Source organism: Notothenia rossii (assembly GCF_949606895.1).
Source record: "Notothenia rossii genome assembly, chromosome: 8".
NCBI classification, from domain to species: domain Eukaryota; kingdom Metazoa; phylum Chordata; class Actinopteri; order Perciformes; family Nototheniidae; genus Notothenia; species Notothenia rossii.
In genome coordinates, this window is record NC_136906.1 from 6024167 (window position 1) to 6050662 (window position 26496).

Genomic DNA, 26496 nt, shown 5'->3' on the forward strand with positions numbered 1-26496 from the left:
TTTGCCCTCAGCTAATATCAGTGTTGCCATGGTGACAGATGGCCGCGCTCGAGTGTCCAAATCAAAGCAGCTCACGGAGAGATATAGGAGGTGAAAAACACACATTGATCAAAAGAAAGAAAAGGTAAAGACTGCAGGGTTTCTCCACATTAGATACATGTGTGTTCCTGTTTCGGCCATAAGGAAAGCCAGGGAACGCGTTACTGTATTTACTGCCACAGATCACGCTATACTGCATCATTAGTTTGGTTTTTAACGATGATAAAGAGGCCCTATTCCGCTTTTTGTGGTCTTCCCTTTCCTGTAGTGTGTTATATAGATGTGTGTGCAAGTAAATGGTTTGCAAAGGCTTAAAGAAACGTGTCTAAAACTTGAGCTTCTATTGGCTAGCGCTCCAACACATTGTACGTAATAGGCTAAGGGGCGGGATACCAGCTAACCAATCAGAGCAGACTGGGCTCTGGTTTCAGACAGAGGGTGAAAAGAGGCAACAAGAGAGGACTCTTTAAAGTAGAGAACCTACATACTGATATACACCTGAACATCAGCAGGAGAGGACTCTTTAAAGTAGAGACACTACATACTGATATATACCTGAACATCAGCAGGAGAGGACTCTTTAAAGTGGAGAAACTATACACTGATATACACCTGAACATCGGCAGGAGAGGACTCTTTAAAGTAGAGACACTACATACTGATATACACCTGAACATCAGCTGGAGAGGACTCTTTAAAGTGGAGACACTCCATACTGATATACAACTGAACATCAACAGGAGAGGACTCTTTAAAGTAGAGACACTACATACTGATATACACCTGAACATCAGCAGGAGAGGACTCTTTAAAGTGGAGACATTATACACTGATATACACCTGAACATCAGCAGGAGAGGAATCTTTAAAGTGGAGACACTCCATACTGATATACACCTGAACATCAACAGGAGAGGACTCTTTAAAGTAGAGACACTACATACTGATATACACCTGAACATCAGCAGGAGAGGAATCTTTAAAGTAGAGACACTACATACTGATATACACCTGAACATCAGCAGGAGAGGACTCTTTAAAGTAGAGACACTACATACTGATATACACCTGAACATCAGCAGGAGAGGAATCTTTAAAGTAGAGACACTACATACTGATATACACCTGAACATCAGCAGGAGAGGACTCTTTAAAGTAGAGACACTACATACTGATATACACCTGATCATCAGCAGGAGAGGACTCTTTAAAGTAGAGACACTACATACTGATATACACCTGAACATCAGCAGGAGAGGACTCTTTAAAGTAGAGACACTACATACTGATATACACCTGAACATCAGCAGGAGAGGAATCTTTAAAGTAGAGACACTACATACTGATATACACCTGAACATCAGCAGGAGAGGAATCTTTAAAGTGGAGACACTCCATACTGATATACACCTGAACATCAACAGGAGAGGACTCTTTAAAGTAGAGACACTACATACTGATATACACCTGAACATCAGCAGGAGAGGACTCTTTAAAGTGGAGACATTATACACTGATATACACCTGAACATCAGCAGGAGAGGACTCTTTAAAGTGGAGACACTACATACTGATATACACCTGAACATCAGCAGGAGAGGAATCTTTAAAGTGGAGACACTCCATACTGATATACACCTGAACATCAACAGGAGAGGACTCTTTAAAGTAGAGACACTACATACTGATATACACCTGAACATCAGCAGGAGAGGACTCTTTAAAGTGGAGACATTATACACTGATATACACCTGAACATCAGCAGGAGAGGACTCTTTAAAGTGGAGACACTATACACTGATATACACCTGAACATCAGCTGGAGAGGACTCTTTAAAGTAGAGGGACTATATACTGATATGAACCTGAAATGAGCAGAATATGGCCCCTTTAAAGTTGTTATTTATAGTAACGGGAGGAAAGAGACAGAGAGATGCTGACGGATCCTGGAAGAAAATCTGATAACAAATCTCCACAGTGCCCTTTTCTCCTCCGCCAACCCGTTAATCAGACACTTAGCTCGCAATCAAACTCAAGCCCAATTGTATTTACAATGGCAGGTGGCGTGTGTCAGGATGAGTGAAGAGCGCAGGCTGGTCAGTGGGTGTTTCTCAATGTCGAGGACGCTTCCTTGGTAGGACATGTCCCTCCCAGTCAGGTCCTTCAGAAGTGAGGCAAGAATCCTTCCTAGCCTCGGAAAATGAAGAATGGTGGAACAGGCTAACAGGTGTGCAGGTGTGCGTCATATGCCCCGCCTTAAATGGAGCGCGATTTCCGCAAAAGATTTGGAAATTGGTCCGTGCGCAAAGCATTGTGGGGATTTTAAGACCGCGGAGGATACACATGTGCAGCCTCGAAATTTCCCGCAACGAAGGACGCCGGCCTCGGTAGAATTCCAAGCCTCCTGGACATTGGAACAGTCCTTTGGCGGGACTCTATGACGTAGCATCCTTGAAATAGTGGCTCTGGAGCAGCCTTCCTCGACATTGAGAAACACCCACTATTTGAACCGCGAACACTTGTGGAGGAAGTATTCAGATTCGTAAGTAAAATTGAAATTAAAAATGATCTGTTAGAAGTAAACTGTTGGCAAATCTTATTGATAACAAAACATAATATTTAAAACGTTTTTGAATTGGCGTAGAAGCATACATTGACAGTAAAGAAGATACTTAGGCAAGAGTACCTCAGAAATCTTACTTAAGAATAAGCACATTAAGAAAATACCTTACAATAGAAGCAGGAATCCATGTCAGGGAGGCTTTGAGTGTGACCGAGGACAGTCGTTGCAGATTTCCTCTGTTTTTGGCGGATTTGGATGGACACACCACGTGGTTCCTGGACCCAATAAACCATCTCTGCATGACCTTTTTCAGAGTTTTAGACAACATCTGTGAACCTGAATTAGAATATACAATTAAAAATGTATAATAAAGAAGAACTCCTGGATAGTTATGGTGCTGAAGTAACAATTCATGTTTTAAAATGTGCACATTTTGACTTTTATTTATATAAATACATTTGACATTCTTACTTTAACTTATTGTGTGTGTATAGATTGTTTATTCAAATTATTTTATTATGTATTTATTTCATTCTTAAATGGTGCAACTGTTACAAAATCCAGGATGAATTCTGACAATGTAATTTCATGAGTTTACATGTTCATTTTTCTATCCACATATTTCATTACGGTACACAGTATTCATTCTACTATACAGTATTTAATTTAGCATTGAGTTTTACCTTATTCTTTTTATATGTATATATTTTCCTATTCTTGCAACCTGCACTATTGTCTGGTGCACAATAGTCTTTTTTATATTTAGTATATATGTTCATTGTAGAAGGAGCCAGGAAATTAAAATGTTCATATATATATAGCTATAGCTATTGTGCATATCAAAATAAAGCCTTTGAATCTTTCATTCTAATAGTACTACAAGCACCTGTTGATCTATCAGTTCAGCCACAGCCAAAGCAGGGTAACTTTAAACACTTTTTACAACAGTTACAGAGATGGTAAAACCTTAGGATTATAAATACACACAAGACAAATACCTGCACACTTCCACAATAATTTACAGAAGTGTTTGGTGTCCATTAAATTCACGTTACCTTAGAAATAGGGCAGGAACATGTTGGGGAAGAAGCACCATTTGAGTCTTCGTGGATTTATTAGTGGGACATATCGCCGCCACGTGGTCGGTGTAAGGTAGTTAGATCGGTTGCTCTGAGCTGGATTGATTGTGCCTGGCTTCACAATAAAACACAATAACAACACGGTGTAAAGATGGCTGAGATGGCACCAGCGTTACGAGTGTGCAGAGGAATACTAAAAGAACTGCGTGCCTCCATAGGACCGACCTATAATAAATCTCTGGCTTACAACTATGTCATGGACCAGTTCCGTAAGAATAAGGCGAGTTTCACACCAATTGCGTTTAAGCTAAAGTTAGCAAACTGTCATCCCAAACAGCATGGCTAACGTGAGCTAACGTGATAACTCTGTAATCACTGTTTTACGTGCTAGTTTAAAATGATATAATGGGGTTTAATAGTGCACAATAGTACGAATAGAGCATATTAAACTGAATATGATTGTGGGGCTTTGTTATTGCCTTTTTTAATCATATTTGACAGTTAACAGTTCACCACAAGGTTACTGTAGGACATGCTAACATTAACTAGCAGCTAACTAGCATTAGCGTAGCCCAGTATTAATACACAGGTGATAAAACTTCCTGATAGTTATTAAGCTTAATAAATGAGTTCCTACGCAGCCTTTTAAATAGGATTAATAAGCCATTCATTGTGTCAATTATTGTAGTTTATTTACGTTTGTATACTTTACATTTTAACAGCAATACATTTAATGATATTTAATATTTAATAATTTCAAGTTATCTTTTTGGTTATCAAGGATGTTGTGTTAATCCGCGGGGTTACATAGATCCTTGTTAAAACGTTTTTATCAGTTATTAGCAATGGATTTGTTTAGTCCTTCTTGCATGACCACATTGCAATTACAATAATGAATTGAACTATATATGTATTAATTGTAATTAATATGTAGAAGTAGAACTACTCTCCAATTAACTAATATGTCCTCATGCGTATCTTAGTGTTTGGCCTCCCCCTTGGTTTTCGTTTCTCACCCAAAACACAGTCGAGCTGCTATTTCATATTAAATGTTGGCGTGTTTTTTTAGCATATATTGGCTTAAAGCTTGTATTATTAATGCTTGGCAGACCATGTCTCACCAGACTGGTCGAAAACATGTTCAGTCACTGGAGCAAAATAGCTTGGAGCAACTCTTGCTTGTCACTGTGTATTTGTCCAAGCCCCTAAAACACCCCCAGGCATTTTAATGTATATGTTAATGTCTATAGTGACTGTCACCAAATGCTCGGTGTCAATGTATGGTTGATGAAGGAAGAAAACATAGTGGCAGGAGAGCTTGCAATGTATATAGGCGAGTTAGTTTATGTTACATAGTCTGGAGACATGCAAACTCCATGTTGCCCACCAGCTAGACCGTATGGCTTTTTCTACATAACCTTGATTTCGTTTTCTCTATAGAGTGGTACAGGCCGAACTAATAACATCCTATAGGCTCACCCGACTAAAAGCAGGGGGAGTTTGATTTGATTTAGGAATATTGTAGAAAACAATTTTTGTTCAACAGGATATTCTCAACATATTAACACCACTTTAGGATTTTTGAATGCCCAGAACTAAATATCTAGCATTAGGTTATAAAGGAACTTCATCACGGTCACATGACTTCATGTCACCTCCGCTAAGCTAAAGGCGGCTAATGTTCGGCGTGATGATGTTCAGTCGTCTCATTTAGACACTTTTGAAACCACTGTTTTTATGACGCGTACAAGCTTCAAATGTTCACCAGTGGGGGATTTTAAGTCTTAAAAAAATGTGAAGCTTGTGTAAACAGACCTTATTTGAGGCCTCTTACCAAAAACACATTCAGAAAACCTTTGATTCAAGACGGGGAACCGGAGGTGCTAAAATGCTAACTCATTCCCAAGTGTAAGGACATTCCCACACCACTCTATTGCAAACCTGTGTATGTTTCTATGTATGCTACCATCTTCATTTGATCTTCACTAACATTCCCCTTCTCTTCTCTCCCCCCCCCCCCCTCTCACAGATAACAGGTGAAAGGTACTGCCGGGCCCAGCAGGAGGCGCACCACGACTCCAACACCTACCTGTGTCTGCTCGGCTCCACCAGGACTCACCTGGCTCTGCACAAACTGTACCACGTGAAGGGCGAATGCAGCCAGGAGTCAGCAGCTGCCATGGTGGGGCTCAGGCTGCCCACACAGCCGGGGGGGAAAGGCTGGGAGAAGTGAGGACAGCGGGAGAAAATCCTTGAGATCTCAGCTTTGGTCGTTTGCAATTCACCACATGAAAAGCAATCTGTAAAGAGATAACTGTTTGGATGGCAGACGGTGCCATCATGGACTGCTTTGAGGCAATTTCACTTATTCCTGTTGTGTTGTTCTACCAATAAGAGTAACATTTGAGTATTTGAAGCAACTGTGAAATATGTTATGATTAAAAATCTGTTTAGTTGTCACCTGCTTTTGTTGGTGTTTCAGCAACCGTTTCAAACATACTCTTTTTTTTCATTCATCTCTCACATTAAATAATATAAATATTAGTCACTGTTTCTGAGTTATTTAAAAAAACATGGCCACAGATGATCTAGAATACATTTTATTGAGTTGTTCTATTTCAATACATTTTCACTTTGGCATTCAAGAATGATTTCAAACTTTCTTATAACTCAGCAGGTATTCTTCTTCTTCGAGTCTCTAGTAATCTCAGATGTCGTTCTGCCAGTATCGGGCACAGGCCACAGCTGATGGGGTAGGTTCTGCCAGGTCTTCTGGACTGCACCGGGGGGCATTGGCACATTCCAGTACGTGGGACATTGTCTGCACTGATCCACAGCTGCATGTGTCTTCTGTGGTGTAGTTCCACACTTTCATCAGTGCTTTGCACCTTCCCTGTTCCACACGCAGTCTATTAAGTGACTTTAAGCAGGTATTGTTGGAGTCAGATTCAATTATTAGGTAAAAGTGAGGTAAACTACCTTAAAGACAATCAGAACGGTACAAAACCATTGAACAGAAACAGGTAGCAGCCTTTCTAAAAGTAAGTGGTAGCAGATTATAATATAAATTGTGTGTAAGAATTAAAAAGTGTCTCGCACATAGACTTTAATGCTTATTTTGTTATTTCTAAATAAAAGCAAACAGACAAGACATGTTCTAAATAAACAAGAGTGAATGCATATAATTAAGTTAGAAAGTACTGAGTTTGTTTGACATACAACCTGCTCACATATTGTTTTTAGTCTAAGATTACTTTAAAGGTCAACTGTCATGCTATTTTTAGGCAATAGCTATAAGTCTCAGATATATAAAAAACATGTCTATGAAGTGTTTTGCTCAAAATACCAAACAGATCACCCATTCTAGCCATGCCTCATTTCCCTCTATTTCACTTCAAAAGTGCTGATTTTGGGTATAAAGCTTTAAAAAAAAAAAAAGAATTGATCAAAAAGGAGGGGTCTGAGCTCATGCGGGACCCGGCAGCTACTGTCTAAACTAAATACTGCGGTGATGAAACGCCATATCATGGATTATCAAGGATTATTTCTGAAACAGTATGGAGCTCAAAGGCTTTCTCTCTTGCCGGTTATACCACAAGGTGAGTTCCTTTTTACTTCCTGCTTCTTCACACACATGCTCTCCAGTACAGGTTAGCTCTGAGTGTTAGCGATGCTAATGTAAACACCGACCATATTACGTCCAAAACAGTCGGGCATTGTTTCTGATAGCAACGTTGTAGCCCCGTTTTTAGAGATTTGGGTACGGAGGAAAAGAGAGGGTTTTATTTTCTGACGCTGCGTGAGTTCCCCGACACACCGGGGACACATATTTATGTAGAAAAGACATCAAAAAGTTTATTTTGCATTATAGGTCCCCTTTAAAGGTAAGTAGTTTTAAGTGAAAATACGGCAGGCTAACTAATCCAATGTTGTCAAAGAAGAATGTTGGAGTGGGAAATGATGAATTCACATGGGCGTGGTGGTTTGATTGTCACAGCAATTTGCACAGTTGATTATTTACAGTTTCTCCCATCAGACTTATCCACTGAAGCATATACTGCCTTTCTATTGGCTGTCATCTACTCTCATGAGAGTGTGTCAGGGTGGACAACAAGGGTGTCAATGTTTACGTATTAGTTGATGATGCATATTTTGAATTATCTTATCATCTGGATTGAAAGTAACTAAAGCTGTTAAATAAATGTGGTGGAGTAAAAAGTGCAATATTGGCTCCTACAATATAGTAAGTAAGAGACAAACAGAACCTCAGCTCCTCGCCCTGTGCCGTCCATCACACTTTTTTCATTAAATCTGCCCTTCCTGTTTCTCCTTACTCTCCAGTGGTGACTAACATAGCCTTCAGTGTGAATTTAAATAGACCAACCCTAAAGCAAAGCAACGCACAGTGACACAGGGAGTAAAACACACACACACACACACACACACACACACACACACACACACACACACACACACACACACACACACACACACACACACACACACACACACACACACACACACACACACACACACACACACACACACACACACACACACACACACACACACACACACACACACACACACACACACACACAGTCAGTCCTGGAGGAACAGAAAGTCCAATGCATTCTGACAAACCAACAGCTTGTGTCAACATTTATTCTGCGTAAAAAGCAGGATATAAATGTGCGTCTCCGCTCCCCGCTGTTCAACGCCTCCTGGAGCAGGAAACCATGACAAGCTGAATGAGAGAGAAACAGAAGCAGAGCGGTTCTGAGATTCACTGTTTTTGGGGAGGGGGGTTCGGAGGAGGTGACTCCCCGTAGATCTGATGCACCCTGGGAAAAACATTTATGTCAGCATTTATGAGTGTAGGGTATCAAATAATACACGGTACAAAATATGCAGAATAAGGGCAGACTGATTTTCCTGCAAATAAAAACAGCTAAATATCTATTTTTAATTAAGAATTAGATTTTGAATATTGTGCAAAAGTAGTTGCATTTTTTTAGAATTAAAATTAAAATGATTTACCTCTATTTATAGAATAAAAAAGAATACAACGTTTATTAAATAAAATAAAATAAAAATAATAATATGCACACATCATACAAAAAAAATACACAATGTAAAAATGTATGTAATGTATTTAAATTCATATTAAATTATGTGTGGTCGTAAAGTGCAATGCAAACAAATGGAATACAGTTATTAAAATGAATATATACAATTAAAATGCATCGAGGTATTCAGGAGTACAATTATTCCCCTTGGAGATCAATAAGGTGTATTATGGTATGTGCATAATGTAGTTTACAGGAGGAGAGCAGCGGGGGCGGGCTCTCCTGTCAGAGAGGGGCTGGTCCTCTTCTGGAGGAGTCAGGCAGCATCTCAGGAACTTCTGCCTGAAATAAAAGCATCTGTTGAGAGCTCGCTGGAGACAATAAGGCGTGCGCACTTTACGCATTTGGGCATCTGTATACCATTACAGGTTTATCCAGGGTCTTTAAAGAATTGGATGCTCACATTAAGGAGCAGTCGGAGAGTAAACGGTTTGCAGGGAAAGCTGCAAGGACGATACTAAAGGAGGATAAACAAGAAGCCAAAAAAAGGATCGGAGAGAGGAGAGGGGACGACATGTTTGGCATGATGAAGAACTCGCTGTTCGGTAACACCGAGGAGACGGAATACAAACTGCTGAGCAGCGAGGTCAAGGTAACGCACATCCGGTCAGATACAACTTCATATAGCTGCTATCCAGGCCCGGGGAGTAACGGGATAAATGTAACGCGATTACGTTATCAGGATACTAAAAATGTAGATGTATTTCCTTACTTCAAGACAAGACTGTGACAGGTACAATTTCAAAGAGAAGAGGGGATAGCTATCACGATTATATTGATGTGATGCATTTCAAAAATAAAAAACGTAATATTACAAACAGGTTTGGGGAGTAACAGATTACAGGTAACAGGATTACGTAATCAGGATACCGACAAAAGGTAACTGTATTCCCTTACATCCAAAAAAATATGTAATCAGATTATTTTAAAAATAAATAACGGCTACGAACAGGTTGGAGAGAAACGGAGTTAGTTTATCAGGATACCAAATCTGTGTTCCCCTGAAATTATACAAATGTAATCAGATTACTGGTAGCCCACCTTGAAAGACAATTTATAATAAAAGTACAGGTTCATTTAAAAATAATGGGATTATAATCATTATAATCATTACCATGTCACAATACATTGTAAATGAAGAAGAATATATTACAAACCACCTTGAGAGTAATGGATTACATGTTAAACTCCATCAGGATACAAAAAAGGTAACTGTATTCCCTTACGTCAAATGTAATCAGATTACTCGTTAAATAAATTAAAGTGGGCATTACTAGCAGCATGACAATGTGACAATACATTTAAAATAAATAATGATAGTACGAAGAGGCTTGGGAGGTAATGGATTACATGTAACAGGTTTACCTAAATAGGACTAAAAAAAAGTAACTGTGATTCCTTACAGTGAGGCTACATCAAAAAAGGACGTAATCAGATTACTGTCATGCAAACATTTAAAAAACTGGGGATTGCTATCAGGTTTTCATTGTTACAATACCTTTTACAAAACTATATATATTATAAGGCACATGCTTCAATTGAAAACATACTGTAGCCAATTTACTCATATGTAGTCCATGAATTGGAATGGCTGCCTGAATCTGCTTTTGGTTTTCATTTCCGTCCATCCCTCTTCTTGTCATTGCAGTAGATGGACACCTGATATATTTTCTTTATTTGTTTTGATTATTCTTTTCTCTTAAACTTATTTGCATTACATCTGATATTGAGGTAATCCAAAAGTACTGGAAAGGAATCAGGTTACTTTTATATTGCGATACACAGATTAGGTTACTTTTACAGGTAATTCCTCAAATTATACCTCACACCCTTTTCTCCACGGCTGATTACACTCAGTAATCCTGTTGTGTTTTGTTTTGTAAAAGGTGCACGGTTTCCTCTTCTGCTTGCGTACATATTTAAAGCGGCACTTAACATGGTTATGTTATGGCAATTGTGTTTAAAATGGTCCTGTCAGGGATTTTGCGGCGTTTCTCCTGCTGCTGTCACAACCTTTGGAACAGGAAGTGACAGCCGGGCAGCTAATTGCCTCTGACCTATAAAGATGCCTGCTGAGCCGCACAGTGGGGGGGCAAAGGGGCAAAGCAGCCAGAGGTCCAATCAGCAATACAGATGGTGATGTCCTGGGTAACCTTAAAATAAAAACACACACACACACTTCAGCAGATATGGATGGAGCACTCAGATATTTGATGTTTGGCGCAGCTTTCAAGACAAGGCCATTCAAAGTAAACATTAAAAGCATGAACAGAAACACATTATAACATGACCTCCAAAGCCAGGAGCCACATCCTTTCCTCAAGTCAAATTAGAATTACAACGGACTAAAAATACTCCATTACAAGTCAAAGTCCTGCATTCAGAAGGAAATACGTTTTATTAGCTAAATATACTTAAAGTATCAACAGTTACTTGTTATAAATAATGTCTCCTTTTACAGTATCTGTTCAGTATTGAATGTTATCCAGTTTTATTACTAACAACTAAGTATCTAAGAGTATTTTTGTAATTTGCCAATGTGGATCCAAGTTTAGTTTACTTTTCAAATACTGGGTGGATGAGAAGTAGAGCATCATAACATATAAGCATGTATCATGTTTTAATATTTATTAAAAAAAAGTAACTATGAGTGTTAAATAAATGTATGGGAGTAACAAGTACAATATTTGCCTCTGAAATCAAGTGGAGTAGAAGTACATGGTAACATAAATTGAAAACACTCAGTAAGTTACAGGTTATTTAAATCCAGTGCTTGAGTACATGTACTTTCCACCACTGTACTTCATGTGTGACATGTTGTGTGCTCCAGCGTGACACTGTAGATGTTTGTGGTTAACCTCTCAGCTCAGATTTATGGAGTTAGAGCACATGTGTCAAACTCAAGGCCCGGGAGTCAAATAATAATAATAATAATAATAATAATAATAATAATAATAATAATAATAATAATAATAATAATAATAATACATGGGACTTATATAGCACTTTTCAAGAAATACAAAAAGAGATAAAAATAGGGGGGGGGGGGGGGTCAGTGGTTGAATGCAGTGTTGAACAGGTGGGTTTTGAGTGATGTTATGAACGCTGTGAGGGAGGAAGAATCTCTGATGGATTGGGGTAGTGAGTTCCAGAGGGTGGGTGCAGCAACGGAGAAGGCTCTGCTGCCCCAGGACTTGAGGTTTGTCCGGGTGGGGAGGGACGGGAGGTTGGCAGTGGCAGAGCGGAGGGAGCGAGTGGGAGAGTGTCTGTGGAGGAGGTCAGTCAGGTAGGATGGGGCCAGGTTATGGAGGGCTTTGTACGTCATCAGGAGGATTTTGTACTGAATTCTCTGGGGGATGGGGAGCCAGTGGAGCTTGATGAGGACGGGGGTGATGTGGTCACGGATTCGGGTGTGGGTGAGTAGACGGGCGACGGAGTTCTGGATGTATTGAAGTTTGTTGAGGATGTTTGCAGGTGAACCATAGAGGAGGCTTTTACAATAATCCAGACGGGAGGTGATGAAGGGATGGATGAGGGTTTAGGCAGCAGTGGAGGAGAGGGATGGACATAGACGGGCGATGTTTTTGAGGTGGAAGAAGGCTGTCTTTGTGATCTGTTTGATGTATTTGTTGTAGGAGAGAGTTTGGTCAAATCAGGCCCTTGGTGGATTTAATTTCGGCCCGCAGGATAATTTCTAATTACTATTAGATCTGGCCCGCCGGTATATTGCACGCACACCTTCACTCCATCCTGAGGGTCTCCTCAGCTCAGAGCCTGAGCCCAAACATTGATGACCTTGCACCCAAGATGAGATGCCAAGTATCTTGAACTAGCATCACAGAGCAGCACACTGAGTTTAATGGATGTTTCCTTCTGCACTTTCTCTCTCACGACGACAGGGCATGTTTGGTTTTCTATTTGAGGGAAATAGTTTTGTTGAAGCTGTTGTTGGCCTGTGGAAAAATGTACTCATAAGAAATGACTCTGGAGAAGCTGCAGATAGAGCCATAAGAAATGAATGCAACTGATTATTTAATGTTTCATGTTGTTTTTATAGGCAATCATTTAAGCTTTGTTAGTTCCAGGTTTAATATTTGCAATTAGTTCATTTCAATAAGTTCTGCAATAAACATTGAACCAGTCCGGCCCTCCACTAGTAACCATTGTTTTTATTTTGGCCCACTGTGTATTTGAGTTTGACACCCCTGGGTTAGAGTGTACACTGATACACTGACACTGACAGGCTGGGGAAGTGACATTGTAAATGTAACAGGATGACGTTATCAGGATGAAAAGATAACTGTGTTCCCTCATTAGTAATTGAGTGTGTCAGCGATGACATTCCTTTGTAGGCCAACCTGGCAGTTAGCCTTGAAAGGAGGACTCCCTCAACAGAAAGCCAATGGGAGTTTTCAATTGGATTGTGGAATATTGCAGAAAGTGGCAAACACACGTTTATGATATTTACACGTTTTGTTCAGCAGGATAATCTCCACATATAAACACCAATTGTATAATAGATTAAGTGTTAAATAAATCGGCAGAAGTCCACAGCTAATGTTGGGCTGTAAAGGAACTACAGCACGGTCACATGACTTCACGTCACCACCACTAAGCGAAAGGCGGCTAATGTTCGGCGTGATTACGTTCAGTCGTCTCATTGAGCCACCTGTTAGCAACCGTAGTTTTGAAGACACATAAAAGCTTTCACCAGTGTTGTGTTTACTGGCGTACAACAAAACTTGACAACCTCTTCAGCTTGTGTTAACCACAGACTTTATTTCAAGCTTCTAACTCCAAAAAAACCTTCACTTCCAGATGAGGACATGATAAAATGTTATTTGCGGATTCTAGGACTCATTCCTGCATCACTCTCTTGTGCCGTAAATATTTTTAAGGAGACATTTGTACTTTCCTTGTCAACACCCCCACTGCCACCTTGTTATGTACATGTTCCCATTTTCAATGTATGCGCACACAGTGGATGGATTCCAGTGAGCTCAGTGATGTGTGTTGTTTACCGATGCGATGCCCTACAGGCATTTTCGAGGTTCTTCTCTCTTGCACTGTTGACCCACAATGCACTACTGTAAATGTGCACATAGCCATGAAATGTCAAGGTTTGCATGTTCTATTGTTTTTGTTTTTTAAATCAGCTTTTGTGTGTGTTTAACCCTAAAGAGCAGCTTACAAAGACACACAGACTGAGAGGCCTCTCTGCCAAACTGACCAGACAGACAGGGAATCAAATGACCCAAAGTGACACGATTTAACACACACACACACACACACACACACACACACACACACACACACACACACACACACACACACACACACACACACACACACACACACACACACACACACACACACACACACACACACACACACACACACACACACACACACACACACACACACACACACACACACACACACACACACACACACACACACACACACACACACACACACACACACACACACACACACACACACACACACACACACACACACACACACACACACACACACAGGAAAGCAGATCTGTTCTGACACTGCATACTAACATCTTTTGTCCGAAGCCAGAAGTATTCGTAAATAACTGATGATTTCAAGTGCTCACATTTTAAAAGGGGACAAAGGAGATCCTAATTAGTGATCATTTCTGTTACTGATCCAAATGCAGCACGATGTCAAAGGTCACCACGGTACACACACTTCGTCCAGGTGTTTATTAAAAGCAGGTTTGGGGAGTAACATGTAACAGGATATCGGTATAAGAATAAAAACAAAAGGTTACCTTACCGTTTCATATAAAATACCTAATCAGAACCAAAAGTTTAAGGTTACATTATATTGTTGTGTTACATTATACACTCAAGTAAAAACATCTTAATAATTATTTTATTTTGTATTTATTATTTGTATTGCATTTGATATTGAGGTAATCTAACGGAAAGTAACCAGGTTACATTTCTTTACTTCATTTAGCAACATAAGGACAATTACTTAAAGAAATATTATGCTCATTTTCAGATCTCATAGTATGTCGTGTCTCTATGACATGTTTCCATTCTTTAATGTTAAAAAAAGCTCTTTATTTTCCTCATACTGCAGCAACTATTTTCACCCTCTGTCTGAAACCAGAGCCCAGTCTGCTCTGATTGGTCAAAGTCTCAGAGATGTCCCACCCCTTAAGGCACGGACACACCAAGCCGATTATCGGCGTCGGTGCGTCAGGCCGACGATGAGCGTCGACACGCCCTACTCAGATTGGTGACGCCTTTTTCGGCCGAAAGGCAGTTGGCGAAAGAAATCACTCTGATTGGCTGTTCAGCTAGCGAATCAGTGCATGAGAAGCGAAACGGAAGTGAGGGACCCAAAAAAACTATTAAGAAGGCAAATGTGAGATTGAATTGAACTCCAGCTCTCGACACAGGTTCTGGAAAGCCCCATGAGCTTCTCGCTGTAGAGTGAAAATGGAACACGCTATTTGTTGTTTGTTTATATCACATAGTCTGTTCTTCTTCTCTCGGTTATCACGCAGTCTGTTCTTCTTCTCTTGGTTATCACGCAGTCTGTTCTTCTTCTCTCGGTTATCACGCAGTCTGTTCTTCTTCTCTTGGTTAACACGCAGTCTGTTCTTCTTCTCTCGGTTATCACGCAGTCTGTTCTTCTTCTCTTGGTTATCACGCAGTCTGTTCTTCTTCTCTTGGTTATCACGCAGTCTGTTCTTCTTCTCTCAGTTATCACGCAGTCTGTCTTCCGGTTGTTGCCTCTTTTGAATGACGAATACACACTACCACCGCCTGTTGGTAAGGAGAGTTATTGCCTCTCACGCATGCGCAGTTCGTACGTGCTACTTGGCCGTCGGCTGAAGTCTTTGCCGTGTGTTCCAGTGCGACACATGGCCAAGACGCAGGAGACGTGAGGAGACGCAACAGTCGGGGTCCGTCTGTGTCAGTTCTTTCTTGTCAGATTGGTGTGTCCGGGCCGCGTCTATCGTTTTTCCAACCCAGTTTAGATTTAACCACGCCCACTTCCGCATTACGCAAGGATCGAGGTGGCTCTACGCCATAGCGTCATAGACTTCATCTTCGGCAGTTATAGCGGTCGCGTTAAAGCAAGATATTGAATAGTTGTGTTTTGTCTTTCCAAAGGATTTGTTGACTGAAAGTAAACGATCCTGTAATCAAAGCCATATCGAAGAGTCCTGAGATTGTATTACTGGTGTTTTATCATTTATAAATAGCCTGTGTGTATCCTCAAATGTCGTTTTCAGCACAAACAAAAGGCGTTTTAAATATCAGCTGGTGTAAGTGCAGAATATTGAATATAACCTTGACTATTACTGTGTACTTCATTTATCTGACAGCATTATTTAATGATACCTAGATATATACAGATGTTTGCTAATGTATCCCTCTTATATCCATCAGGAATTCATATTAAATGATGAATGAACATTCCTCAGCACTGCATAAGTGTGGTCGTCCGTCATATTGACAAAGAAGCACTATTATATTATATATTATGCAGCGTTTAAAAGGACAGTATTTCGCGGGTGTGAGGCAGTGATGTAACCATAGGGATGTAACGCCAAGTGGGATCTAAACTGGGTTGGAAAAACGATAGACGCGTCCGGGCCTTTAGCCTATCACGTATAATGTTTCAGAGTGCCAGCCAATACAAGCGCAGGTTTTGCACAGTGATGTCACTATGCTATGGAAGTAAACAAGGGAGTCAAATGGAGGCGTTTCAGGCACCAGGGATTTTAGTCTTTGCAGACCATTAACATGCACAGAAACCTTCATAACACACTACAGGAAAGGGAAAACCCCTACCAAGCGTAGTGGGCCCCTTTAAGAAAGGATCCGTGTCCTCCTTCCACCTCTGTGTGTTTTTTTTACAGGTGCCTGGTAATCGTAACAGAATACATGTAACCCTCCCAACCCTGATTAAAAGAAAGAGGTCAAATGTCTTTAAATCACTGGATCTGACTGCCTTCATTGAACAGTCGGTATTGAAATCAGAGCCGGTCACATGATCTGCGCAGCACTCTCCTGACTGTGACACCTAACACTCTTAATTAAAACTGATACAGAGGAGTTGGCAAGTCAAACAGCAGAATAACAGCAGCTAGAAGCTTGCTAATGAATGCAGAGGATTCTTTTAACAGCTCATGAAGTGGCTGTAACAGTCGCAGTGTTGATCGGTCCCCTGTGTGCTCTCCTCAGGCACAGTGTTATTATCGTTGTATAAGATGGCATAAGGTGACAGCTAAACACACACAGGCACAGACAGAATAATTGCAAGGCTTAACTAAAGTCAGGCTGTGCTTTGTCCTTATGTCAGTGTCACCCATATATAATGTTAATAGTGAGCCCCACTGACAAGAGGTACAGAGTGCAAAGCTTGTAATTACTAAGCAGGAGCCTGTGTACCTGTCACAAGTTAGAGCTTAATGATAACTCTGGGTTATCTTGTATTCTCTGAGTCTCTATCTTCTGTAACATGACCTCTGTTTACCACTGTGAAGGGTTTCGAATAGGACAAGTTAGATCAAAGTTGTTAGAGATACAAATAGAGTGGTGCAGAGAGGATGTGGTTTGGTAGTCTGACCCAGAAGTTAGCATTGTAAAACTTAGTAGGCTATGATCTTTCCATTGGGTGGTACAGAAAATAAGTCCTGTAGCAGCGCGGGTGTAACTTTGGTTTGAGAAGTGAAGGGGACACAAAACAGGGGGTCCTCCGCAATGAAACATTTTTCTCGATTTAATTCCATTTCCTGCCTTTCTACAAATATATTAGGGACTATGGTGTTACAAAATCCAAGAAAAATGTGTCATGTATATAATGAGGAGAAGATTTTTGTCTTTGAATTAAAGTTAAAAGCATCAATCTGGTGCACTTTGAGAGCAAAATTAAGACATTGGAATGATTTCTTAACTTATTTAGAACAACTATATTAAATAGATGGAAAGATTTGTTTACATAGACGACCAAACCGTTTGAGACCCACTGAGATAACTTAGACTAAAGTTTACAATCTAATGACTCAGCGAGTCCTTTACCTCACCTAAACCGACGTTATGTCAGCCTGACAGTCTGACAGGACTCTCCCTCTCCTTATTGTTGAAACAGCTCTCTCTCTCTCTCTCTCTCTCTCTCTCTCTCTCTCTCTCTCTCTCTCTTCCCCCCCCCCCAATTCAATGGGGCTTTATTGGCATGAAAGTTAAATTAAATGTCCCCCCCTGTCCCCAGTGGAAACTACGCCCATGTGTAGCAAACACACGTTTATGAAATGTACTTGTTTTGTTCAGCAGGATAATCTCCATATATTAACACTACAATTATGATTTTAGAAAAGGAAATGCAACCCCCAAAAGGCTATAGGAACAACATCACGGTCACATGAAGCCACTCAACACTGCTAAGCTAAAGGCGGCTAATGTTTAGCATGATGACATTTAGTCGTCTCATTTAGCCCCTCGTAGCAACCGCCATTTTTAGCTTCATCAGCTTGACCTTATCAGAGACCTTATTTCAGACATCCAACTAAAAACACAACAAAAAAAACATTCACTTTGAGACGAGGGAACCAGAAGTGCTAAAATGCTAACTCATTCCTGCTCTCCATTGGAGGACATTTAAACACCCTGTATGAAAGACAGAGCATTATTCAGAGATTCAAGGATTCAAAGGTCATCTTTCTGTCATCCTGCAACACAGGGTTGACTTATGAAATACAGTCGCAGCCCACGTATGCTACACAAGAAAAACAGGAAAAATAAAAGCAACTCAATGAATTCTCTTATCACAAATCATCAGGGAAACATTTGTCCATCAACCTTGACATTTGAGCACCAACGGACACGGATGAAAACAGAGAGTCCGCCTCCTCTCGTCCCACCACTTTTCCTCCGGTCATATAAAAGACAAAGACAAAATCATTTGCATGATATTTTTAGGTTTCTGTTTTCCCTCAGGGATGAGAAAACACGCTTCGGAAGCCCACGTGAGAACCACAATATGCAGAAGGAATTATGCCTGGAGTGTATTTGCAGCTACAATTTCAAAGATATACAAAACCACATCCTCTGCAAAAAAAACAACCGTATATTTAACAGCTGCCTCTTATATACAGTAAACACTGTTAGGAAAACCATATCACAATGTCATGCATACACACAGAGCTAAATCACTTGAATGGAACGAGTATGGGAAACCTGCAGCGGACAGATTCCTTCAAAACATATTAAAGTTATTGCCCAGCTGCATTAGAGTCGACTGACCGTGCCCCACATTAGCCCCACTTAATCATACTTAATGCAAAACTGTTGCATAATTTTAATGCAGCGAGTCTGTGTGTGTATTTCTGTGTGTGTGTGTATTTCTGTGTGTGTGTTTCTGTGTGTGCGCGCGCGTGTGTGTGTGTGTGTGTGTGTGTGTATTTCTGTGTGTGTGTGTTTCTGCGTGTGTTTCTGTGTGCGTGTGTGTGTGTGTGTGTGTGTGTGTGTGTGTGTGTGTGTGTGTGTGTGTGTGTGTGTGTGTGTGTGTGTGTGTGTGTGTTTTCCGGCGCGCTGTTATGTAAGACATCTCTTGCCCATTATTCTCTGCAGGCTGACTGAACCCTGCCGAGCAGAAGAAACCAAATCAAATCAGTGTAAATACGTTTCATCTGCATCTCATTATTTTTGGCTGCCCACATCGGTTTCACACACCCACACATGCGTCCAGTCAAACGCGCAAAAACACACAACCCCTCCGAGTGTTAACCCCCGCAAGTTCAAGGCTTTCAGATCGTCTACATCAGTGTGTCAGGGGTGAATCATTTCTGAGCTAAAGCCTTCCCTGGTAAAGAGAACAACTCAGTTTCTGTGTGGGTGTGTGTGCATGCCTTAATGTTTCAGCTGTGTTCGGCCTGCTGATGGTAAATCCACCCCCTGATTTTTCTGTTCCTTTCCCAGGATGGAGTTAGCTTTGAGGTGCGGCGGTACGATGGCGCCAAATACGCCGTGGTGTCCTCTGAAGGGCGGAGCTTCGACCAGGTGACGGGCGAGCTGGTGAGGAAGCTGCTCATGTACATCGGAGGGAGCAACGAACAAGGTGAAATCAGATATTAAGCTCTGCTCAGATATGTTAATACACATTGACATCCATTTTATCTTTGTATCTCACCTCATACCTCAAAGACCGTACCTACAGGGCAACTTGGAGAGGGTCCGATTCCGACCCTTGTCAATTAACTACAGGGGTCCCTCAGGGCTCTGTTCTTGGTCCCCTCCTCTTCTCCCTGTACACAAACTCGCTCGGATCTGTCATTAGCACGCATGGTTTTTCATACCACTGCTACGCTGACGACAGCCAATTAATTCTGTCCTTTCCCCGCTCAGAGACCCAGGTCGTCGCACGCATCTCTGCTTGTCTAGCTGACATCTCTCAGTGGATGTCTGCTCATCACCTCAAGCTCAACCTTGACAAGACTGAACTGCTTTTCCTTCCAGGAAAAGATTGTCCCACTCTTGACCTAACAATCAACATCGGCACCTCTGTTGTTTCCTCGACTCAGACTGCAAGGAATCTGGGTGTGACCCTAGATAACAAACTGTCCTTCACTGCAAACATTGCTGCTACAACCCGCTGCTGCAGATACACGCTTTACAACATCAGGAGGATACGTCCCCTCCTGACCCAGAAAGCCACGCAGGTTCTGATCCAGGCTCTCGTTGTCTCACGTCTAGACTACTGCAACTCCCTCCTGGCTGGTCTACCTGCATGTGCCATCCGACCTCTGCAGCTCATCCAGAATGCAGCGGCTCGTCTGGTCTTCAACCTTCCTAAATGTTCCCACAGCACGCCCCTCCTCCGCTCCCTTCACTGGCTTCCAGTAACTGCTAGAATCCACTTCAAGACACTGGTACTTGCGTACCATGCTGCGAATGGATCTGGCCCTTCCTACATCCAGGACATGGTTAAACCGTAAACCCCAGCACGTGCACTCCGCTCTGCATCAGCCAAACAGCTCGCTGCACCCACACTGCGAGGGGGACCCAAGTTCCCGTCAGCAAAAACACGTGGGTTTGCTATCCTGGCTCCAAAATGGTGGAATGAGCTCCCCATTGAAATCAGGACAGCAGAAAGCTTACACATCTTCCGGCGCAGACTGAAAACTCATCTCTTTCGACTCCACTTCGAGCGATAGAATTACTAACAAAGCACTTATATACTAATAAAGGACTGGCTTATCTAAAGCCAGTTGAGTAGCACTTGAAATGTTTGGCTCTATGAAACCTGATGTACTTATATGATTCTGTTTTCTTCAAGTTTGTATCTTCCTGGTCGAATGTACTTATTGTAAGTCGCTTTGGATAAAAGTGTCAGCTAAATGTAATGTAATGTAATGTGTAAAGTGTTACACACATAAGAGATGCATGAAACAAAAGTACCAATTATTGTAATGGCAAAGAAGGATTTTATAATGTAATGCAGGCCACATATACTAACAATTGAGTCAATAAAAAACAAAATAATAATGACATTTTGTATATATATATATTTTCATATAACCTGGATTATCTTTTATTAAAGGATACATTATAATATGAGTAATTCCCCACTGTAGGTCAACAGACACATAAACCGACTGAAAGCGCACTGAAAACTAGGCTGGGGTCTTTTAAAAACACAGACCCCGACCTTTACATGTGGTTATTTCCCTTTAAGGAGGATAGCTGTGTTCTCTCCTCTACGTTCCCTACGTTTTTAAACTCCCTCTCTGTCTCATCCTCTCAGCTGTTGCCATGGGTACTGCGGCTCCCATCATTGTCACAGTTTACCCGAGAAATGACGGTGTCCTGTCTCGCCGTTTGGTGGTCGCCATCAGAATCCCCACCAGCTACCAGCAGGAGCCCCCAACCCCCAGCGACACCGCCATCACCGTGGAGGACCGGCCCGGCATGACCGTCTACGCTCTGTAAGTCTCAGGTTAAAGGTCACCTATTATGCAAAATCCACTTGTTCATGTCTCTCCTACATCAACATGTGTCCCCTCTTCTTCATGTCTCTTCTACATCAACATGTGTAAAAGAGACTCAGGAAAAAAGATTCTCTCTCTTTTTGTCCTGATCCCCCCCCCCCCCCCCCTTATCACCTGAATCTCCTCCTAGAGCACCATTGAGTTCTTTTTAACCAAATATCTCTCAGAGGGGCGTGGGGAGGGGCTCCTTATTTTCATTTAAAGTAACAGACAGAGAATCAGCACTTTGGAAACAGGGCTGAAAGCAGAGGGGATTATGGGTAATGCTGCAATGATCTGTTTGGTGTTTCAGACAATCAGAGACAGGCTCTGTGTATATCTGAGGACCTATAATATATTGATGAAAAACAGTATAATAGGGGACCAGTGGCGAACCGTGTCTATCACAACTGGACCTTCTGTAGACACACACACCCCCCGAAGCCGCCCCCCCTCCCCCTCCGCGGCATTATAATGTCCGTCTTTTCACTGAATTGTCGTCTTGAAAAGGGTACTCACAACAATTCCGCAACAACTTCATCTTCACCTGTTGCACTTGTCATTTCAACGTTAAAATAATAAAACGGCATGAATTGCTTCGTCACATTCATCTCTAGATCCTCTGTCTCGAGCCAGTGAACTAGCGGGCCTTCTAGAGTACCCTGGAACCGAGGGAAACTCTGAAAGAATACGCCCATTGGCTACAAATCAATATATGATTGGTTGATCAAACTGTCTGTCCAAATGTACGCTCTCATTCAGTGCAACGGCCAGGGCATTCGATCAAGGATATAGAATACCTTGGTTGAAGGATATTCTACCCAGAGACCCAGAACAAGATCTGATTGGTTGCTTTCTTTTCTAACACAAAACCACTGAAATGCGTAGTGCATGGTCCGAGAAGGACAAAAAAATCACAGATACCATTCTCATTTATTCATTTTATATTCATTTATATACATTTTATTTATATAATTAAATCGATTTTTTGTTTGTTTTATCTGAGTGTTCCTGGGTATTCTCTGAATACCTTGAAGGCCCTGACGGTTCGCCACTGTAGGGGACCTTTAAATGTATACAAGGCATAGAGCCGTTAATGACATTTTCTTGTAAAAGGTCAAATAATATCCCCACCTTGAGTTAAACTCTGTAGTCCATAGAAGATACAAAGACTTCAATTCCCACGGTGCCGACCTGTTAAAAGTCACAGATACGGGCAAGTTGTGTAGAAGACGCAGACGAGACAAAGTTCTCAACAGTTATCTCAAGTGGCTTACAGGAAAAAGAACAGGGTGTCAAATAGGTCCTAAGGAAAGTTGGACTCCTTTGTTTGCTTCTCTAACATGGTGACATCACTATGTGACACTCACGCTTCTATTGGCTAGCGCTCTAACACATTGTACGTGATCGGCTAAGGGGCAGGACATCTCTAAGCAGGTTGACCAATCACAACAGAGCCGACCAGCTAACCAATCAGAGCAGACTGGGCTCAGGTGTCAGACAGAGGGTGAAAAGAGGTGCTGCAGCACATTCAAAGTGGACCTATCATGCTATATTTGAATAATATAGTGTAGGACCATACCTATATAAGGCATATTTATACTTTTTATTTTTGAAAATACCAAACAGATCATGCATTTTAGCCATTCCTCATTTCTCTCAATTTAACACTGTCTTTGCATGGGCTGATTCTGTGAGAACAGCACCATCTACAGGCCTGGCATATGTACTACAGCGTCTCCAGCTTTCTAACGGCAATGTCCGTGGCTGTCTCCTCCTGATTGGTGGAGTTGGCCCAATAGCCGTAGCGCCACTTCTGTGATGTCATAGAAGTGTTCAAATCTGGATCAGTCTGTATCAGATCCGTTGCAGCCCCTTTTTAAGAGATTTGGGTATGGAGGAAAATAGAGAGGGTTGTGTTTTCTGACACTTGGTGAGTTCCCTGGAACACCGGGGACACATATTCATTTTATACAAGATGTACAAAAGTGCATTTTGCATGATAGGTCCCCTTTAAATCATGGAGGCATGTCCCAGTAGAGACACTACATACACATATGAACCTGAAGATGATAATAGGACCCCTTTAACTAGTGGAATGAATACGGTACCTCTGATTCTGAAACAGACACTGTAATCTTCCACCTTTTTAAGATTTCTATTTCCATTTCAGCCGGCAGTTTGGAGGCTTCGCGGCGGAGAGTGAGTTCCGAGCGGAGGCCTTGCGTCTGACTCGTACTCTGGGTGAGACGGCTCCCTTCCAGCGTAAGCAGTATTTCTGCTGCAGCTACGACCCGCCGCTGAAGCCTTACGGACGCCGAAACGAGGTGTGGTTTCTACAGGAGGAACCGTAGGAGACAATCAATCCAATCCGAGTCAAATCTGATGCTGAGTCCTTGATCTAACCTCCATTACACTTTCACTGCCGACAATCCTGTAGCTCGAACAGTATTTGATTGGTGAGAACACTTGACAAACCATAACCCAAATGGACAAATAGAGATTATAGGCTTTTGTTGAGCAGAAATGTATTTTAGCGAGTAATTTAATCTGCATTTCAATACAACCAAATGGAGTTTTTCGTTCCTAGAATAACACGTACTGTAAGTCCGTAAAGTCCCTGTAATGCTTTCATCTCGCTAAATAACACACAGTAGGGCTTTGCACATCTTTCATTTGGTTTACAATGTTGAACGTCTTCAGAGAATATATATAGAATGATAGATTATTAAATGGGAGTAAAAAACACACTTCCTTTTCCTGAGTAAGGATTGGGAAAGAAATAGGATTTGAGCCATAAAGTAGATCTAGTCTTTATGAAGTGAGTGGAAATCAGCTAGCTAGCTATATGTTGTTATACACTCTGTGATCAGATGTGAATCCAGGAAGCATTTATGTGTTGTGAATATTTTGTGTTTAGTGCATGATAATGCCATCTTTATTTATTGTGTAAAGCGATACATATGCCGTGTGATTTACCTGTGAAAAGTCAATATAATGTTCAGGTTTGATAGTGTTTCATAATATAATAAATATATTATTCAGTACGTATAATTCTAGTTGTATTTATTTCTTTAATCTGTAAAACGTTGTTTTGAAAACACACGTGTAGTTTCACATAACTTTTAAACCCGCCTGAACCGCCACCATTTGGTTTACTTAGTGACATCACTGTGTTTCACTTGCGCTTCTATTGGCTAGCGCTCCAACAAATTGTACGTGATAGGCTAAGGATCAGCTAACCAATCAGAGCAGACTGGACTCTGGTTGCAGACAGAGGGTGAAAAGAAGTGCTGCAGCACAGACAGTATGAGGAAAGAGCTTTTTGAACATTAAGCATGGAGACATGAAGTAGAGACACTACATACTGATATACACCTGAACATCAGCAGGAGAGGACTCTTTAAAGTAGAGACACTCCATACTGATATACACCTGAACATCAGCAGGAGAGGACTCTTTAAAGTAGAGACACTACATACTGATATACACCTGAACATCAGCAGGAGAGGACTCTTTAAAGTAGAGACACTACATACTGATATACACCTGAACATCAGCAGGAGAGGACTCTTTAAAGTAGAGACACTACATACTGATATACACCTGAACATCAGCAGGAGAGGACTCTTTAAAGTAGAGACACTACATACTGATATACACCTGAACATCAGCAGGAGAGGACTCTTTAAAGTAGAGACACTACATACTGATATACACCTGAATATCAGTAGGAGAGGACTCTTTAAAGTAGAGACACTACATACTGATATACACCTGAACATCAGCAGGAGAGGACTCTTTAAAGTAGAGACACTACATACTGATATGAACCTGGAAATTAACATAACATTTTATCACCGATAAATACATGTGGTATTACATTACATTACATTTAGCTGACGCTCTTATCCAAAGCGACTTACAATAAATGCATTCGACCAGGAAGATACAAACTTGAAGAAAACAGAATCATATAAGTACATCATGTTTCATAGAGCCAAACATTTCAAGTGCTACTCAACTGGCTTTAGATAAGCCAGTCCTTTATTAGTATATAAGTGCTTTGTTAGTAATTCTATCGCTCAAAGTGGAGTCTAAAGAGATGAGTTTTCAGTCTGCGCCGGAACATGTGTAAGCTTTCTGCTGTCCTGATTTCAATGGGGAGCTCATTCCACCATTTTGGAGCCAGGATAGCAAACCCACGTGTTTCTGCTGATGGGAACTTGGGTCCCCCTCGCAGTGCGGGTGCAGCGAGCTGTTTGGCCGATGCAGAGCGGAGTGCACGTGCTGGGGTGTACGGTTTAACCATGTCCTGGATGTAGGAAGGGCCAGATCCATTCACAGCATGGTACGCTTGTACCAGTGTCTTGAAGTGGATTCTAGCAGTTACCGGAAGCCAGTGAAGGGAGCGGAGGAGCGGCGTGGTGTGGTATCGTTTAATGTTATAGTTTGTCATGTTGTAGTTTGTCATGTTGATCCGGGGTAATGGCTGGGTAATTCAATAATACCGTAGTGCATTATATCATAAAAGCGTGTTTTTATATGTAAAGAGCAGCTAGTAACTAAGTGTGGTAAATGAATGTAGTGGAGTGGAAGTATATGTCATCATAAAATAGAAAATACTCGAATAAAGCACAAGTATGTCAAAATAAAAAAGG

The 26496-nt window shown here is 41.3% G+C and overlaps 2 protein-coding genes across 2 annotated transcripts; both read left to right on the forward strand.

The window, feature by feature from the left end:
* Nucleotides 1-3774: 3774 nt before the first annotated feature.
* On the forward strand, nucleotides 3775-6226 carry fmc1 (formation of mitochondrial complex V assembly factor 1 homolog). Its single transcript, XM_079646330.1, has 2 exons — nucleotides 3775-3962; nucleotides 5712-6226. The coding sequence occupies exons 1-2, from the start codon at nucleotides 3834-3836 to the stop codon at nucleotides 5913-5915; spliced, it is 333 nt and encodes a 110-aa protein (XP_079502456.1). The 5' UTR covers nucleotides 3775-3833; the 3' UTR covers nucleotides 5916-6226.
* Nucleotides 6227-9094: 2868 nt separating this feature from the next.
* LOC307017473 (heme-binding protein 1-like) lies at nucleotides 9095-24923 on the forward strand. The gene is made up of 4 exons (XM_079647095.1): nucleotides 9095-9403; nucleotides 19788-19926; nucleotides 21613-21793; nucleotides 24009-24923. The coding sequence occupies exons 1-4, from the start codon at nucleotides 9326-9328 to the stop codon at nucleotides 24187-24189; spliced, it is 579 nt and encodes a 192-aa protein (XP_079503221.1). The 5' UTR covers nucleotides 9095-9325; the 3' UTR covers nucleotides 24190-24923.
* Nucleotides 24924-26496: the final 1573 nt, after the last annotated feature.

Excerpts from the sequence above, each read along its gene's own strand:
- LOC307017473 (XM_079647095.1), top strand. The coding sequence starts at position 9,326 with ATGTTTGGCATGATGAAGAACTCGCTGTTCGGTAACACCGAGGAGACG. Across the intron at positions 9,404-19,787 it reads TGCTGAGCAGCGAGGTCAAG|GATGGAGTTAGCTTTGAGGT; the intron begins GTAACGCACATC and ends TTCCTTTCCCAG. Across the intron at positions 21,794-24,008 it reads GGCATGACCGTCTACGCTCT|CCGGCAGTTTGGAGGCTTCG; the intron begins GTAAGTCTCAGG and ends TTTCCATTTCAG.
- fmc1 (XM_079646330.1), top strand. The coding sequence starts at position 3,834 with ATGGCTGAGATGGCACCAGCGTTACGAGTGTGCAGAGGAATACTAAAA. Across the intron at positions 3,963-5,711 it reads ACCAGTTCCGTAAGAATAAG|ATAACAGGTGAAAGGTACTG; the intron begins GCGAGTTTCACA and ends CCCCTCTCACAG.